This window comes from Linepithema humile, chromosome 8 (genome assembly GCF_040581485.1).
Source record: "Linepithema humile isolate Giens D197 chromosome 8, Lhum_UNIL_v1.0, whole genome shotgun sequence".
In the NCBI taxonomy this organism is placed as follows: Eukaryota; Metazoa; Arthropoda; class Insecta; order Hymenoptera; family Formicidae; genus Linepithema; species Linepithema humile.
In genome coordinates, this window is record NC_090135.1 from 12,100,437 (window position 1) to 12,116,971 (window position 16,535).

At 39.5% G+C, this 16,535-nt stretch overlaps 1 protein-coding gene across 3 annotated transcripts; it reads right to left on the reverse strand.

Annotated features, from left to right (window-relative positions):
• Positions 1 to 1,335: 1,335 nt before the first annotated feature.
• Positions 1,336 to 14,603, reverse strand: tefu (Serine/threonine-protein kinase tefu). Of its 3 annotated transcripts, XM_012367293.2 has the most exons (20): positions 14,543 to 14,603; positions 14,340 to 14,460; positions 13,901 to 14,038; positions 13,404 to 13,809; positions 12,977 to 13,327; positions 12,217 to 12,622; positions 11,133 to 11,969; positions 10,655 to 10,844; positions 9,813 to 10,594; positions 9,162 to 9,463; positions 7,738 to 8,929; positions 7,293 to 7,503; positions 6,510 to 6,943; positions 5,695 to 6,291; positions 4,688 to 5,555; positions 3,677 to 4,447; positions 2,978 to 3,460; positions 2,388 to 2,671; positions 1,907 to 2,133; positions 1,336 to 1,823 (listed from the first exon to the last, which is right to left on the reverse strand). In XM_012367293.2, the coding sequence occupies exons 2-20, from the start codon at positions 14,409 to 14,411 to the stop codon at positions 1,645 to 1,647; spliced, it is 8,730 nt and encodes a 2,909-aa protein (XP_012222716.1). In that variant the 5' UTR covers positions 14,412 to 14,460; positions 14,543 to 14,603; the 3' UTR covers positions 1,336 to 1,644. The 3 variants fall into 3 exon arrangements, with proteins under 3 accessions (XP_012222716.1, XP_067216520.1, XP_012222718.1); XM_067360419.1 differs by having other exon boundaries at positions 14,340 to 14,573; XM_012367295.2 differs by having other exon boundaries at positions 14,289 to 14,572.
• Between the last annotated feature and the right edge of the window lie 1,932 nt (positions 14,604 to 16,535).

Here is a 16,535-nt window from a genome sequence, read left to right on the forward strand (position 1 = left end):
TCACATTTGGAGCATATTTAAACAAACCCCATACAGCACAGAATATTGCAGAATGTTGCTAGAATGTTGCAATATTGCAGCAACATTGCGGCAATATTGCAACATTCTAGCAACACTGCAAGAACATTGCAATATTGCCGCAATGTTGCTGCAATGTTTTGTGCTGTATGGGACGCATCGTACGTAGATATTCGCGCATCGTGACATAGGCTGTGTTCCGAAATTTACTACTAGTACTGAAAATCTATAGTTTGCGTCACGTATATTGTAGATTTTCAGTACTGGCAGTGAATTTCGGAACACAGCCTTAAGTATCATATGCTTAACATGTTTTGGCAATTCTAAATGTTTGACACATGTGTACAAAATTAAATATAATGTTAAAATGCCAGAAACAATAATGATAAAGTTAATAACAACTCAAACAATAAGTAAATTTACTGATAAAAATAATTTTGAATTTTTAATTAACAACCACGATGCATAAATATCTAGATACGATGAGTGTAATTCGAGTAAATTTATATAAGTCCATGCAGTTCAGACAATAATAATTTTATTCCTAGGAAACAAATTTTCTTATTGGGTATCGTACGTCACGGATAAAAGAATAGTCTAGTTTAAGGCCGAATTCCCACTGAGCGCATCACGCGTCGGCGTCGTCCGTCGCGTCACGAATTAACCAATCAAAACATCCCATTTTATTGCATCATTTGTCGAGCGAATAAAATGGGATGTTTTGATTGGTTAATTCGTGACGCAGCGAACAACGCGACGCGTGACGTGCTCAGTGGGAATTCGGCCTAATTTATCAAATATAGCGCCGTGTAACGGAATCTATTGGAACTAAAAAATCTGCAACCGATTGCAGCGTCGCTTAAACGGAACTAAAAAATATCTGCGATCGACTGCAGCGCTACTTGAACGGAACTAAAAAACCTGTAATCGATTGCAGCGCCGCTTAAACGGAACTAAATAAACTGCGATCGATTGTAGCGCCGCTTAACGGAACTAAAAAATCTACGATTGTTTACAGCGCTACTTGAACGGAAGTAAAAAATCTGCAAACAATTGCAGCGCCGTCTAAACGGAACTAAAATCATAACAGCGCGTGACGGAATATATTAGAACCAAGAAAACTACCGCTCGATTTAACCCGATTCATGGTTTGTTTTTATTACACGTTTTTTCTAATTAATATCTCTAATTAAAGTAGTTTTTTAAAATTAAATATAAGCAATAAACATTAAAAGTAATAAGAAATCCGTGATCAAATGTAATAAACATGATGGGATGTCTGTAGCTGTCGCAATAAACAATCAGTCAGTCAATTAATTATAATCAATCAATAAATTTATTTTAACAAGTATAAAAAATGTAAGCTAAATATGCATTATAAAAAGAATGACGCAAAAATCTTATCCTAATTATTTTTGTACCTTGTAAGAAAAAAAATCAATATTTTTTTATTTATATATATAACGTGGCTTTTTAATATTGTTTTAAAAAACTATTTTAATTTTTAAAAGTATAAATTATAAATTAAAAACGCTGAACTAAATTATAACTTTCGCGTATTGAAACTTTTTCTTCTAGAATACAAATTTGTTAAAATTATTTATTAAAATAATTATCTAATTAATTTTAAAGGTATGGTTGCCAGCCACAGTAAATTCGGCATAAATTAGCAGGATCTCGTGCTTCCTGCAAGAGCCTCTCCACCTGTCCATAAACACTAGATACCCGACCATCTTCTGTTCCACGCAACTTTTGTTCAATCCTCAAAAGAGCTCTCTTGGCTATCTTATTCGTCTCCACCGGTGCTAAAAAAAAATAATTAATATGATATTCCTCAAATGCCTCAAATAAGTTTATTTTCTGCCTTGTGTGAATTTATTTCTTTTACTTCGCTCGCTGTTTTCCGAAAAACTATTCACGACATCACTCTGCATCTTGCATGCCTTCTCCGGTGTAATGGCCCATGTGAAAAGTGGATCGTATAGCAGGACCTGAAGAAGCGTAATGATTATCTGTCTCTGATCGCGCAGCATCGTCATGGTGACTTCACAACTGCGTCGCATAATGCCCTCGATGCCAGACGCACCCATAGCAACCTCGATATCTCTGGTTAGTCTACGATAAGAACAATAAAATAACAAAAGGTCACACAAAACTACGTAAAATATATGTGTGTAATAATAAATATGTAACAATAAATGTAAATGACAAATGTAATAATTAAAGCATAATTGTCTCATAATTTTCTAAACGTTCTTATATAGTTTTAAATAAAATTATTTAAAAAATTTGTAATACAAATTAAATAAATAAATTTAAATTATAAAGCAATATTTTTGTACCGCGTTATTAAAGGCTAACGATTTTACCGGAAAGGAATAGTCTCCGGAATCGGCAAGACTTTGCCTTGTTCAAAGGCTATGCCGAAGTCGATGTGAACCACTTCGGCGGTACGCTCATCAATTAGGATGTTGCTCAAGTGCCGGTCGCCGAGACCAAGAATGTAGCCCGCCATGGACGTGGTGGCAACGCTACGTGTATATGTTAGTGTCCTTTCGACCCAGGTTTCCGGCGATCGATACCTCTCTTCGAAGAAATGATGAAACGCTGGCCTCATATGTTCGCAACATTCGAGAAAGACCTTTAGTTTTTCCTAAAAATTGAATTATATATACAACTCAACACAATTTATAAATGCAACTCAACTAATTAAAAAGCTATAATTATAATAGAAAGAATTTTAATTAAAACACAATTGCCAAACTTTCTAAATGCCTCTAAAGTTTAATACTAAATCGTTAAAAAATCAGTATTAAATTCAATAAATAAATAAAATAAATGAAGTTAATTTTAACAATTAAATACAAAAAATTACAAAAAATTGCTTATTACAAAAGAAATTTAGAAATCATACATTCTATTCATAGCAAAATTTTGAAAATAACAAAATAAAAAATACCTCGTTCGATTTTGGTGCGACGTTCTTCATCTTATTTCTGGCCGCTTCCGCAGTTAGATCTCGTGGATAATACTTTTTGTGAATACCAGGCGAATCCGAACTACCTATCAAAGTCGTTTTGATAGGCACTGTATTGTCGCACCACTCCAGCACGCCTGACCGTTGCGTCAACGGTACTACTTTGTACGTTCGGATATGCAGATTCCGGCGCTTGGTTTCCTTACACGTACGCAGCAACGTGTTTATCACGGTGAATACCTGCTGCATGACAGCATCCTGCCGCAGATCATCCTTGCCCTTGACCAGCTGTCGGCGTTGTATGCCGTCGGTGCCGACGCAGATGATTTTCTTAGGAGCATTCACGCCGCCGACGAATTCGCAGGTCTCTTGGTATGCGCGGACGCCTGTCACGTTGTCGTAATTGCCCGACGGTCGAACAGGCAGGCTCAGCGTCGGAAGGAGAACATTGTTCAAGCTATTAATCTAGAAAAAGAATTAAGAACAAGAATTAAATTGTTAGTTGTTGATCGCAATGTGAATCGTAATTATTGTGTGCTGCCTTTAGAAAAAAAAAAAATGTTATAACTGATAATAACAATGTAAATAAATGTAATAATGTAAAATATGAATGTAACGGTTAAAATATATAAAAACGGGAATTGCTTCGGCTCTCTTTTACTCTAATATTACTAAAAATACCTTCGTTATCATTTGGTCCCGCGGTATTTGGTAGCATTTACCGGGACAACATTTGCCCTTGGGCTCCCAGTAAGCGAGATTGAGTAGCGCCCGTGATAAACTTTCCATTTCACGAATAATCGTATTCACAGGTGAGTTGGTCAGGCGCTTGAGCAGATTTCGGGCGCCTAATACGCGACGTTCCTCCTTTTTCGCGACTTTGCCGCAACATTGTCCAATTGACTCGCCGTCGCTGTGTAAATTCTTCAGCGCCAGCAAAACTGGCAGTGTATGATATGGATGCTCCAGAGCGCAGCGCTCGAGAACATTAAAAATCCGTACGTGAAAACTCTGCTTGTGCTCGTTGCTGATGTGCGCGGCCAATTGCGGCACCAGCGGCACGAATTTAAAGCTCGGCACGGCGTCCAGTTCGTTCAGCAGCTTCTCGTTCACCTCGTCGTCCAGCATGTTGTCCAGCCAGAGTGCTACTAGTCGAAACACGAGCATGTCGTGCTGCTCGCTGTGTCGTAGAGTCTTCAGGTAGTATTTCAGTGCTTGCGCGAGATAATTGCGTCTCTCTTGCTCGATGTTTCTCAGCTCGGCCGCGTCGTTTGTCGACTGCTTCTGGCTGATAATCACGGCGCGCTTGATATCCTGATTCTTCAACATCTGCGCTTGGTTCATCTTGATCATATTGCTACGAGCATATTCCTTCAGCGCCTCGTACATCGGCGATTTCATGTACGCGCTCATCTGTTCGTATTGCGCGTCAGCAAAGCGTGCTAGTGCGACCTGCAGAGAAATGAAACATAAAATAAGATTTGCTTTAAGGAGTTAATGAATTCAACTGTAAAATAAGTAAAGGGTTTAACCGCTCTTTGATATTGTTAAAATCATCAAATCTTATTTAAATCTCAATTAATTCCATCAACTGAGAAGTTGATTATTGAATTGAATTAAAAGTTTAAATTTTCTAAAGATATCTATTGAAGGGATTCAATTTCTCGATCGATATATCTGCGCTTTTCTCACTTGGGTGTCGTGTAGATTTCGAATGACATCGGACGTCTGCTCCTCGATCGCTTCGCTAGTTTTGATAGACTCGAGATAGTACTTTCGTATCACCGCCTGCGAGTTTTCCGATTTGGTCTCTACCATCCAGTCGCCATACACTCGCAGTGCCTTGGCTCTCAGACTAGGTGTGGGATTGCTGTTCTCTTCAATTAGGCTGCGCAGTAAGCGACGCGCTATTACTTGATCCTGTTTCCATGCCAAGAGCGATTCTTGATAGAGTAGCTGGTTTTTCAGATCTGCAGACAAATCGCGGTGAGACGTCAAAGCACCGAGCGCACGGGCAGCTATTGAGAAATTGCCCTGGCCCTCCGCGATTTCTGCCAGCTCCAGACAGGTAGCGAAGAACGCTTCGCGCAAGTTCGCGTCTGCACGTAATGGCTCCCGGATGCGAAACATAGTGATGCGCTGCCACAGGATAGGCTCTATATAGTCGAATTGGCCGGTCGAGCTGATTTCTTGTTCTTGCCAGCGCCGTAGCATTTCCGGATATCCTTCTGTCGGCAAATCCGTCGCCCAATTCAGTTGCTCAATCTCGCGCAGTAGTCGCAGTTGTGATAACTTTTCGTTTACGATACGACTGCTCTCTAAACTGATCATGCGTAAGGCACCTATTACGCTACTGCGGGCGTTCTCGATCGCCCGCTCCGTATCGCGCTGATTGTTCTCGTGCAAGCACTTGAGCGCGCGATAATGATGCGCGTGGAACATGTTTTTCAGCGACTCTAGTCGCGATTGTTGCGTTTGAGAATCATAGTGGTTGATCACGGTGGCAGCGGTGTCGTCTACGGGAAGATTCCAATTGCCGAGTCGCCAGGCGCATTCATAACTAAAAAATTCACATTTTTATACAAAACATTTTATTTTAAATAAAACATTTTAGTATTGTTTACTTTTTTATTTATAAAAAAATTCAAAATTATTTTAATTGAATTAATTAGTGCATTAAATTTTACATATAATTGTACCTGAATTTCTCGTCCAGGCCGTCACCCAGAAATTGCCACTGAAGAAATTGCAGTCCTGAACGGTGCAGCGCGCTTGCCATTTCCATTCGGGCGTTTGCCGATGGCAGCTGGCTGCTGCTGTGGGACAACTCGATGTCCTGTGCAAGCATAACTTTATCCCAGCAATTGGTGCGAGCGTAGTATTGCACGCGGGAGTTGCGATCGAGTAAATGCGACGAACCGGCGCCACAAATCGCGTCCGGGTCGCTGATATTCAGGTACGTGTCCAGCATAATGGCTTGTAGCACCCGACCGATGTTCGGGTGACGCTCGTAGATGTAATCGATCCGCGAGTCTCTGCTGAAGTCCGGATAGTCCGTCGAGATCGACTGACAGGCCAACTGCGCGAACAATAACGCCGTGTAGTACGCCGAGCAATTGTGCGCTGCTAGAGCCAGATACACGTAGTCGAGTTGCAAGATTATGCCATCCGGCAATTGGATGCGTACATGGTTCACCACATCCAGCATTCGGCGCACGATCTTCTGATCGCAGCTGTTATCCTCCGTCGACGGCGATGAGGCGGCCTCCGCTTCCCGGTTGATCGCAAAGTGGTGTCTGACGATCATTTCGATTAGACAATCAATCTTTAAAAAAAATCTCGATTTTTAAGTACATGTTGATTTTTAAGATTTGCACCAAAATGTCATTCAAAAGATGAAAAAAATGTCAATACTTTGCAATAATATTTAGATGAAATTTTAGGGTAATCTATATCTCGCGCGATATCGATTTTTCTGTTGAATCGCTTGCGGATTTATCATCAGCAATAATACCTGAAAAACTGATTGACGCAGTCGCACATAGCGCTGACGAAGTTGTTGTCCTTGTGAATAGCGAAGTAGATGATACGTGGCAGAATCAGCTCGCAGAATTCGACACTGAGTCGACAGACCGGTAGGAAGCTCTTCAGATAGGAGCCGGCAAAGCACTCGGTGATTCCGCTGGTGACTTTGACGATCCATTCGGCGTAAGTCTCGCCATTTTGGACAGTCCAGAGTGCGTTGCTCGGATTCATGACAATATAAAATCTCGCAGTGTCAACAGAGAAAGACGTCTCTGTGACGAAACTACTAGAAATGAACGGTCGAATGTAGTCGATCTTGAGAGGCGCGCACTGAAGGATGTTAGACAGACTCTTTGAATCGGGTTCGGAGAGCTTCTGGCCGCAGGAGGTTGATAGCACCGCATAAAGGGCATCAGCGCTAACCTGGAATAAATTAAAATGTATTAGTTCTTCTTTTTTAATTACAAAAAATATTATTAGTTTGATGCAAAAAAATTTGTCGTATTCAACTAAGATTGAAGACAGAATTGCAAAGTTTTAAATAATCTTTATAAATTAAAACAAGAAATCAATGTGATTTTATTGAAAACAGACCTTCACGGAGGAGCGATAAGCTTTTTGTGTGCACCAATTAAATATTTATAATTAAAAAATACTAAACCAACAAAGTTTGAACTTGATCTTTTGCTTTTAATATCACAATCTAATATAATTACGATAAGAATCGAGGATAATGAGATGTAACTTAATTATAACGTAAAAATGTAGAAACCTTGCGGAGTTCTATAGCGTTTTCCACGATAAAGTTCATTAGCATTGCGATTGATCGGTACGTCAGAGCCTCTATCGTGTAATCCGCTTCCTGGACAAGTGTTCCAGCCGGGCGCAATGCCATTGTGGAATCCGTCGGGCCTAGTTCGCCGAGACATCGTGAGGCTTCCATCGATACGCGCGGATTCGGCGATTCTGTTAGTTTAATGAGTCTGGAGAAGAGATTTTTTAAAATATTTTACAGCGTGTTACATATATGATAGTTAAAATAAAAAGAAAGAGCCAAATTAAATTTTGCATGCAAAAATTTCAAAATAAAATAATATAATAATAAAATTAAATCGTAATTTAAGTGTTATGTTAATTAAATATGTTAATTAATACAGCAAATTTTTTTAGATTCTTTTAACAGTAATAAAAAGGGTTCAAATAAAGTGCTTCCTCACCTGAATATCAACTGCTGCAATATACTGTTCTTAGGATACGAGCTCTCCAGTCGCCGATGCAGTTTCCGCAACTCTAGTTTCCGTATCGACAGTTGCTGTGTGAGATTTGTGAGATCCTCCAAAGTGCACTCGGCGTTCTCCTCACCTATGGCGTCTAAGAAACGCTCCAGCTCATCTGCGAGGCACAGCGCAATTTCGTCCCGTTCCGATCGGACGGCATAGTGAGCCTCTCTAGCGTCCCGGAAGATCTCATGCTTCGGGAACGAACCAAGTTTCACAATCGCTTCTCGCAATGCATCTTTTTGCTCCACTATGAGAAACTTGAGTAGATTCGCAGCAATTTCGCCACTGCCGCCTGTTGCTGTCTGCGCCAGGCCAATCAGGTTCGTTACGACAAATCGAAGAACATCGCGGACTTCCATGGCTCGCGCTGGCAAAGCTTGGAATAGAAATAAATTCAGGTACTTGCAACACGCCGTGGCAAGCGTCTCGTCGCCGTTTCTAGTCAAATGTAGCAGGCTATAGCAGACATCTCGGATGAAGAACCCGGCCATTTTATCGAAGACTGGCTTCGACAGATCGTGCGACAGCCGCGAGCATAAATATATGTACTGATGCAACCGCTTGAGTTTGCTTTCGCAGGAGCGCGATGCGTGTATGGCATCTGTAAGTTTCAACAACGTCCGCTGCAGTGCCGCCGGTTGCTGCTCGACCAGCGTGCGCGTCAGCGATTCCTGCAGAAAGTTCCGCTCCAGGCGATCGAAGCACCGGTCCACAATGTCGCGTGAGAAGTGCGGCGGGTCCGTCGCGGGAAAGCGCGCACCCGACATCGAAAGTACATGCTCAAAGTCGTCCTCATCGTGCAGTCGCCACGTCAACTCTACCAGTACATCGTGCAGACGATCGTAGAACAGTCGATTGAAACTCTTCATCTTCGCGAATTCGTCTGCATTCTCCGTCAACTTTAGCAGAATCCGATCAGAGTCGGCGTCGAGCGTAGCTTGGCAGCCGACAGTGCGCGACAGCAGCCACACGAAACAGGATGGAAAGACATCCTCGAAGATTTTGTCAAATCCCACGTCGGCATGGTTAACGCAGAAGGACACAGCCTCGGTGAAATTTGAAGTTCGCAGTACAATCGGGACTAGATGATTGACGTGCTTCCTAAAAAACTCATTCGCGGTCTCACATCCTGTCGATATAATAATAGATTAGTTTGGATTTTGTGGCTTTTAATGAGAAATAATTGAATATCGATCAATTTCACGGCTACAATTTTTTACAGAATTTTCTATAATTTTACTTCTACAAAATCGCAATGTTAAAAGTAATTATTGAATACTTAAAATATTTATAGTACAGCAGAAAATATAATCAAAATTTTTCATATTATATCACGTTAAGTAATATTGATCTATCTATACCTGTAAGCGTGTACGGAAAATTCTGCAAAGGGTACTTTGCGTCTTCAATCCAGAAAGTCAACAGATAGTTAAAGTTATCTTCGACAAGCGAAACGTATGTCGTGGTGTACAGCGCAGCTGATAAAAGGATTTTTTTCACTGTCTGTATTTTCACTTTCTTCTCCATCGTCAAGTGCAACAAAGCACCCAGGGCACAACCCTGAAGGATTGCACTGGCACATGCCACAGATGTTAGCGCGATCAACGCAGTGGCCGTCTTGGTTTCTTTTTCATCCTGCTGTTGACTCTCCTCCAAGTTGCCGCTATTCCAATAAAAGTGAAAGAAACGAAAAAATAATTATTTGTAAGTGCCAAAACTAGCATCAATACTATTCTAAAAATGTTTTAATTGTAAGAATTTGATTACGTTATATTAATTGCCGTATTTAATTATGGAAACAAATATATCAAAATTATATATTAATTATTATCATTAATATTCATAACAATATTAATAATTAAAATTCTTTAATTTTATTACAAAATATATTTGTTAAATTGAATATGGCAATTAATATAACACAATTAAATTCTCTTTTCGATTGTTTCGAAAAACTTAATAATCTTATGGCTAAATTAATGAAATTTAATTCTATTTTAACACACTCATACCTTGCCAAATCGCAACTCGACTGCTGCGCCTCGTCAAGCAACTTGGACACCGTTTTCTTCACCTTGACGAACATCCGCTCTTTCCATTTGTGAGCGAGGTTCTTGAGAGACAAAAGCTCCTGCAGGCATCGTATCGCTTGCGTACGCAACACGAAGAGTTCGTGGCCGATATAATTGAGCACGCTGTCCAACATCGCCGTGACCTCGTCGTCGGGGCCGTTGCAGTTCCACGAGAAACTCGGATCACTCCGGACAATCGTACAGACGCACCTCATATAATCCGCGTGCACGAATATGCCGTAGTTTTGCTGACGGGCACGCTTATAAAATAGCATAAGCGTGTAAACGATTCTGCGCGGCGAGTAAACGTACTTGTTCGCGTACTCGAAGAAGTGCGGTAACAAATTTAGCAGCCGGCGCGACAACTCTTCGTCCTTGCGATCCTCTTCGCACATCTCCAGCAGACAGTCAAGTGGCGTGTCCGCGTGCTCGCGCTGGACCTCGCTGTGATCGCGCATTGCTAGCGATTCAAGAATCGTCAGCGACATCCGCGAGTCCACGCAATTCGTAAGTTCGCGGTTCGTAAGTTTGCGGTTCCGCTGCATGGTCAGCAAGTTTCGCATCATCTTCGTCTGCAGCGCGTCGCAGTCGTTCGCCGCACTAATGCGTAGCGCGCAATAGGATGTCAGGGCTTCCACGACCTGCAGACGAATCGCGTTTTCGTGCGACAGGCTCGTCGCACTCGTCACCTCCGTGAATGTGTCGGAACGCCTGCGTCTCTCCTGACAAGACATGAAGAAAGTATAGAATAAGTATAGAAAAAAATATTACAATAACTTTACCTGATAAGCGCTACATTCCTTATTATAATCGCGATAGTTTTCATCATCGAGATTCAGCAGCTCGAATATATTTTTCAACATATCTAATGTAGACGCCGAGACAATTATCTTGGCGATGTCCGCATCATAAGTCATTCCGTAAAGCACGTTCAATGCTCTGATTATACTCCGCAAGTAAGTATATTTGCACCTACAAATAAATATTTAAACAAAGGCATTGTATATATTTGTAAAAATAAAAGTTGAAAAGCATTACTTGGTATGTAATTAAATCTAGATTTCTAATTAATCAATTAGACATAAATTAACTATTAAAAATCAAAGATACAAGATGCACCAAATATTTCGGACTTTTCCAATAGTTTTAAAAGATAAGAACACAACAGTCAATTTCTTTATGTCACAATTTAATAATATAATTGATAATATAGAAAACTTTTCCATGTTATTCTATTAAAACTAAAGCGCAATTTTGTACCTATCCGAGTCAATTCTTGCTAGAATCTTGAAGCTACTTGTTAGATGCTTTTCCATCGTGCCGACCAGCGGACAATCGCCGTCATTATTCATCGTGGGAATGCCCAATTGTTTCAAAACAGACAACAATTTTGCCAGAAGTGCGATTTTTATCAGAACGATGTAAACTTCGCTTGAATTTTTCTCGTCATTGGCACTTTCTTCTTGGAAAAGATCATGCAGTTGCTTCTTCAGGAAATCCAATGTCTCTTGCACATAAGAAACGTGACTTCTGCTTCCGGGCGTTACTTCTGGATCCCGTTCAATGCGTTCATCCTTTGAGCGGGTCGATAACTCCACTGTGAATGTCATAGAGGCGTGACAGAGTAGTGAAAAGTCTGCCAAATAAATGTGCGACGCACGGATGAGTTTACGTGCTTCTTCGCGACTCTGTAACGACTTCCACTCCGTTCTGACGTTCTGCCGACAACGGCAAGATAACACAAGATCTACCAACAGTGCGCAAATGTCTTCGACAATCTCAGTGATCTCAACGAATGGTCGCGTCGCCAGTTTCTGCCACGGCGCACTCAACAACCACTCTAGGAGACGCGTCCGATCGCATATCGGCGCCGTCGTCGTCGTAGGCGACGGATCCAGAACCGATGCAGATGCGTCTTCCGGCAGAGAAACACGCTCGCACAACTGTCGCAGCGTGCGCACGCTATTCATCGACCAGCGGATTGTTTTAGTCAGATATAGCCTGAGAAGAGCGTTTGCATTCGGCATTCTGTTGTGTTTTATGAAACAGTGGATCAACGAGTGGCCTAATTCCTCGTTCTGATTTGCCCCCAGAGATCTACAACGATAGTTTAATTAATAAACAAATGTTTTTTTGCAAGAAAACAATTAACACAATTAGAATTGACAATTTTTGAGTGATAATAATTAAGAATATAATAATAAAGATTTCCAAATAAATTTAAAAAAATTTGATTGAAGCATTTAATTCCGTAAGTTTCAATTTTTGAAATAGTTTTAATTTTTCACACAAATTTATAATATCTAATTTATAAACTTTGAATAAAATTTGCGTTGATACTCACCTAAGTACCATGTCGTAAATCTTGCTCCAGTGAATCATCACATCCTGCGTTTCCTTGCTGTTGGACCACAAATTCTCGTTTTCCATGAGAACTGCGGCCAGATCATACAAGTTGTTCATGATAGACTCATCTCGAGATTGAGCAAGTTCTGTCAAACGTTGTAACAGAGGCGCAAGATCCTGCGGCTTTAGACATTGCGGATACTTTCTCAACGTTTCTGTCAGAATCTTTAGCAAAGGCCACACTTCCTCAGGACTACTTTCCGTTGCTAGATCAACAATATTCTCCATCTTACTCATCGTTCGTCTGCGCTTAGCTCGTTGCGAATGAGAGCCATCGAGAGAGAGCTCACTCATGTCGAGGGAGCAGACAAGACTCGCTGTATTGTCTATCATTTGCTTCACAACTGTAAAAAAAATACATAATATATGTTAAATAAAAATTTATTTATTTTTGTAAGTTTATTTTGTATACATGTAATAAAAAAATAATAAAGTAGTTATATGACTGTTAACACAATTTATATAATTTGATTATAATTATAGAATAATTATTTTTTTAGAGTTGAATCATCACATTGTTGTTTATAAGACAACCTATTTCATACACAGTATACCTAAAAAAATTATCGTATTCTTTCCAAAAGAGTTTAATATTATGATTAAAATAATTTTTAAGATATTTAGATCAAGTGGTCATCAGCAATATTGTGTATTGTTTAGAAAAAATGCTATATGTATTATAATATATTATATCATACCTTCTTTGGCAAATTGAACAAAACTGCGCCACTTCACATCCAGCTTGCAGTTTTCCTGAACGAGTAGACACATACTGCGCAGCAAATCTCTCCATTTATTCCAGTCGTAAGCGTAAGCGCCATCATCATGTCTGGAGATTCCCTCAGGATGATGGATCTGCAGGAAAATGAGCAACAGCCTATACTTCTCTTCAGAGCCGTTCAAACGCAACACATCCATCAATATGCTCTCGCTGAACTTGCAGATCGTTATTCTCGACTCTGTCATAATTTGTTTGCACACACTGCTGCAGAGTCGGAAAAAAGATTCCGCCAGTTGCTCATTTGCTTTTGTATCTTCAAAGATATTCTCTAAAATTTGAAATTACTTTATTTAGTAAGTAATTCAGAACATAATTTTATATTTTCTTAATAAAACAAAATATACCCAGAAACAGCAGTAAAACTTTCACATGGGAAAGTAAATTTGTATGGAGAAAAGAGTGTTCTACAATCAAGTTCAATGCATCCAGTACAATGTGATTTTTGAGATGTGGCTTTTTATACAATTTGGTACAAGCTGTTAACAGCTCCCGCCATTGTTCTGTTGTGATGTTGCCATGATTTGTGTTCTTGGGCAACACATATTTTACCAATATTCTCAGATATGTATCCTGGTAGTGCACATAAACCTTAGAGTTTAATATTTGCAGTATTAAGGAGACTATCTCACTGCTTTTTAGAAGATTGACTGATTTCATATTGGAATGGCGCACAGTGTTGATCACCAGACCACAAATTGTCTGTCTCTCCTTATTCTTGGCAGTTGTCTCTTTACTGAGTCTTTCCGCTTCCTACAATGGAAAAATTGAATATGAATGAAACAATAAGCAAGTTATATAAACTTAAAAATATTTCACATAAACATTGGTATATAATTCTTACATCAAGCACCAACTTGTGAACTATATGTACAATACAAGACCAATTGGCATTCCCTTTTGCCTCCCCCTGTGAGTTCTGGCATATCTCCTTGAGAGCCTCATCGTTTTGGTACAAATCTAATAATGTAGCCATACATTTCTGGAAATTGAAAAGCTTTCATAAAGAATTGCAGTAAATTTGAGATATTTAAATTTGAGACTTGAGATAATTGAAATATTTATAGAAAAATATAACTCTTAAAACATACAGAACATCTTAGGTCAATCAGGTTATTACAAAAAAAATTTTGACAATTTTTTTCAAAAACAGCTAATGTTGAGATATTCTGTAAATAGCAAAACTATTTAAAAATTAAGTTTACTGTTTTAGATAATAATTTTGTATTTACGTTATTTCGAATGAGTTAGTAACAATGCACAACAGTGGTGACAGTTACTACCTTTTTGTCAGTAACCTTTGAACTCTTTGCCAGGTTCAAAATCTCGCAGATTCTCTCCGACAGCCGTGACATATTTGAATTGTGCCTGATGTTGTGACAGGCGTCGAATTCAGTACATTAGCTAAAAAAGAAATAGAAATATAACATTGTTAAATGCTTATACTAGTTATTCGCCAAGTAAAAAACCACCCTATCTATCTTACGACATTCAACTACCGCGCAAAATGCCGCCAATCCTATTAGAACATAGAATTCGTCACGGTGTCAGTAAGTTCTATAGATAAGCAAACACACATTGGCCGCATTTAGCGGACTCAATAGTTGGGCAAAGGTACTAGATTTTCCGCTGGATGAGGCTGTCGATTTGTTGGCTCTAAAAGTAATAGCGTTTTCGATCAGGCAGGATTTGAACGACCCAGGGTTGGTTAATGACGTCATTGCAACCTCTCCACCAATGAAAGACTTGCATTTATAGTAAAATAGTGATTGATCAACCCTGGGTCGTTCAAATCCTGTATAATCGAAAACGCTATAAGAGCTAATCACGTTCAATTGCTACTGAGCGGTTTATTCCGCTGAATGTGCCCATTGATAAGGCCGGAGCACAGACTTTTACATAAAGCATAAAGCCGAGAGCACAAGCTTTTACATAAAGCATAACGCATAAGCATAAGGAAATTGATTGGTCTATATATAAGCATAAGCAAATGCATAAGGAAATGGACCAATCAATTTCCTTATGCTTATGCGTTATGCTTTATGCAAAAGTCTGTGCTCCGGCCATAACGCATAAGCATAAGGAAATTGATTGGTCTATATATAAGCATAAGCAAATGCATAAGGAAACGGACTAATCAATTTCCTTATGCTTATGCGTTATGCTTTATGCAAAAGTCTGTGCTCCCGCCTATATTCTTTTAAAGCTAAGGCCAAATTTCCACTGAGCGCGTCACGCGTCGACGTTATCCGCCGCGTCACGAATTAACCAATCGAAACATCCCATTTTATTGCATCATTTGCCGCGTAAATAAAATGGGATGTTTTGATTGGTTAATTCATGACGCGACGGATGACGCCGACGCGTGACGCGCTTAGTAGGAATTTGGCCTCAGTAGATATTCGGCCTAAAGCCTGTATCAGACTACACATTGAAGATTAAATATTGAAATTTGACCAATCGAAACAAAAGAAGCTAAAAGTTCTTTGTTCTAATTGGTCAAATTTCAATTTTTAATGTATAGTCTGATACGGGCATAAGAATTTTTTAGCTTCACGTGTAAGAGCCTATCCAGACAAACTTGTATAGTCGCATAAACATATGCATAAGGAAATTGATTGGTCCATAAGCAAATGCATAAGAAAATGAACCAATCAATTTCCTTATGCATATGTTTATGTGATAAGCCCTAAAGGCCATCACACACAAAATGACATAACTGCATATGCATAGCATAAGACCGTCTCGACCAATGAACATCTAGCATAAAGGCGCCATATTGATTTACATAGCATGCTCATTGGTCGAAACGGTCTTATGCTATGCATATGCAGTTATGTCATTTTGTGTGTGAAGCCTTGTGTCCACGATACTAGAACTCGGTCCAAGATCTCGGACTAAGAGAAAGTTACTAGAACTCGGATCATGTACACACTGAATTTGGATGCAAAACTCGAATAAGAAGCTCAAACGAAAAAATGCATTGCGTCCCATTTTTTTCGGTACGAGTTATTAGAGTGCCGTCACATACAGCCCGTAATCCGTAATCCGCACCGGAAGTCCGTAAAAGTTACTAGGTATTTTGTCCGTAACGTTACGTGTGTTTTTATCTCCTTGTGTCCCATGGAGCCGTAAATACAGACGTAACGGTAGTACTATTTTTTATTTAACAGATTATAATTGTTTATTTGTATTTTATTCATAAGAAAACTACAGAATATATTATGATTTTAACAAAAGTTTTAATTAAATCGTCAAATTTAGTTAAATAAATAAAATTAGAAAAAGCATTACTAGTAATAACTAGTAACTTGTAGTAACTTTTACGGAAATTTCATGGAATTACGGCTCCATGGGACACAAGGAGATAAAAACACACGTAACGTTACGGACGAAATACCTAGTAACTTTTGCGGACTTTCGGTGCGGATTACGGATTACGGGCTGTATGTGACAGCACCCTTAGATTTTACTAGTTT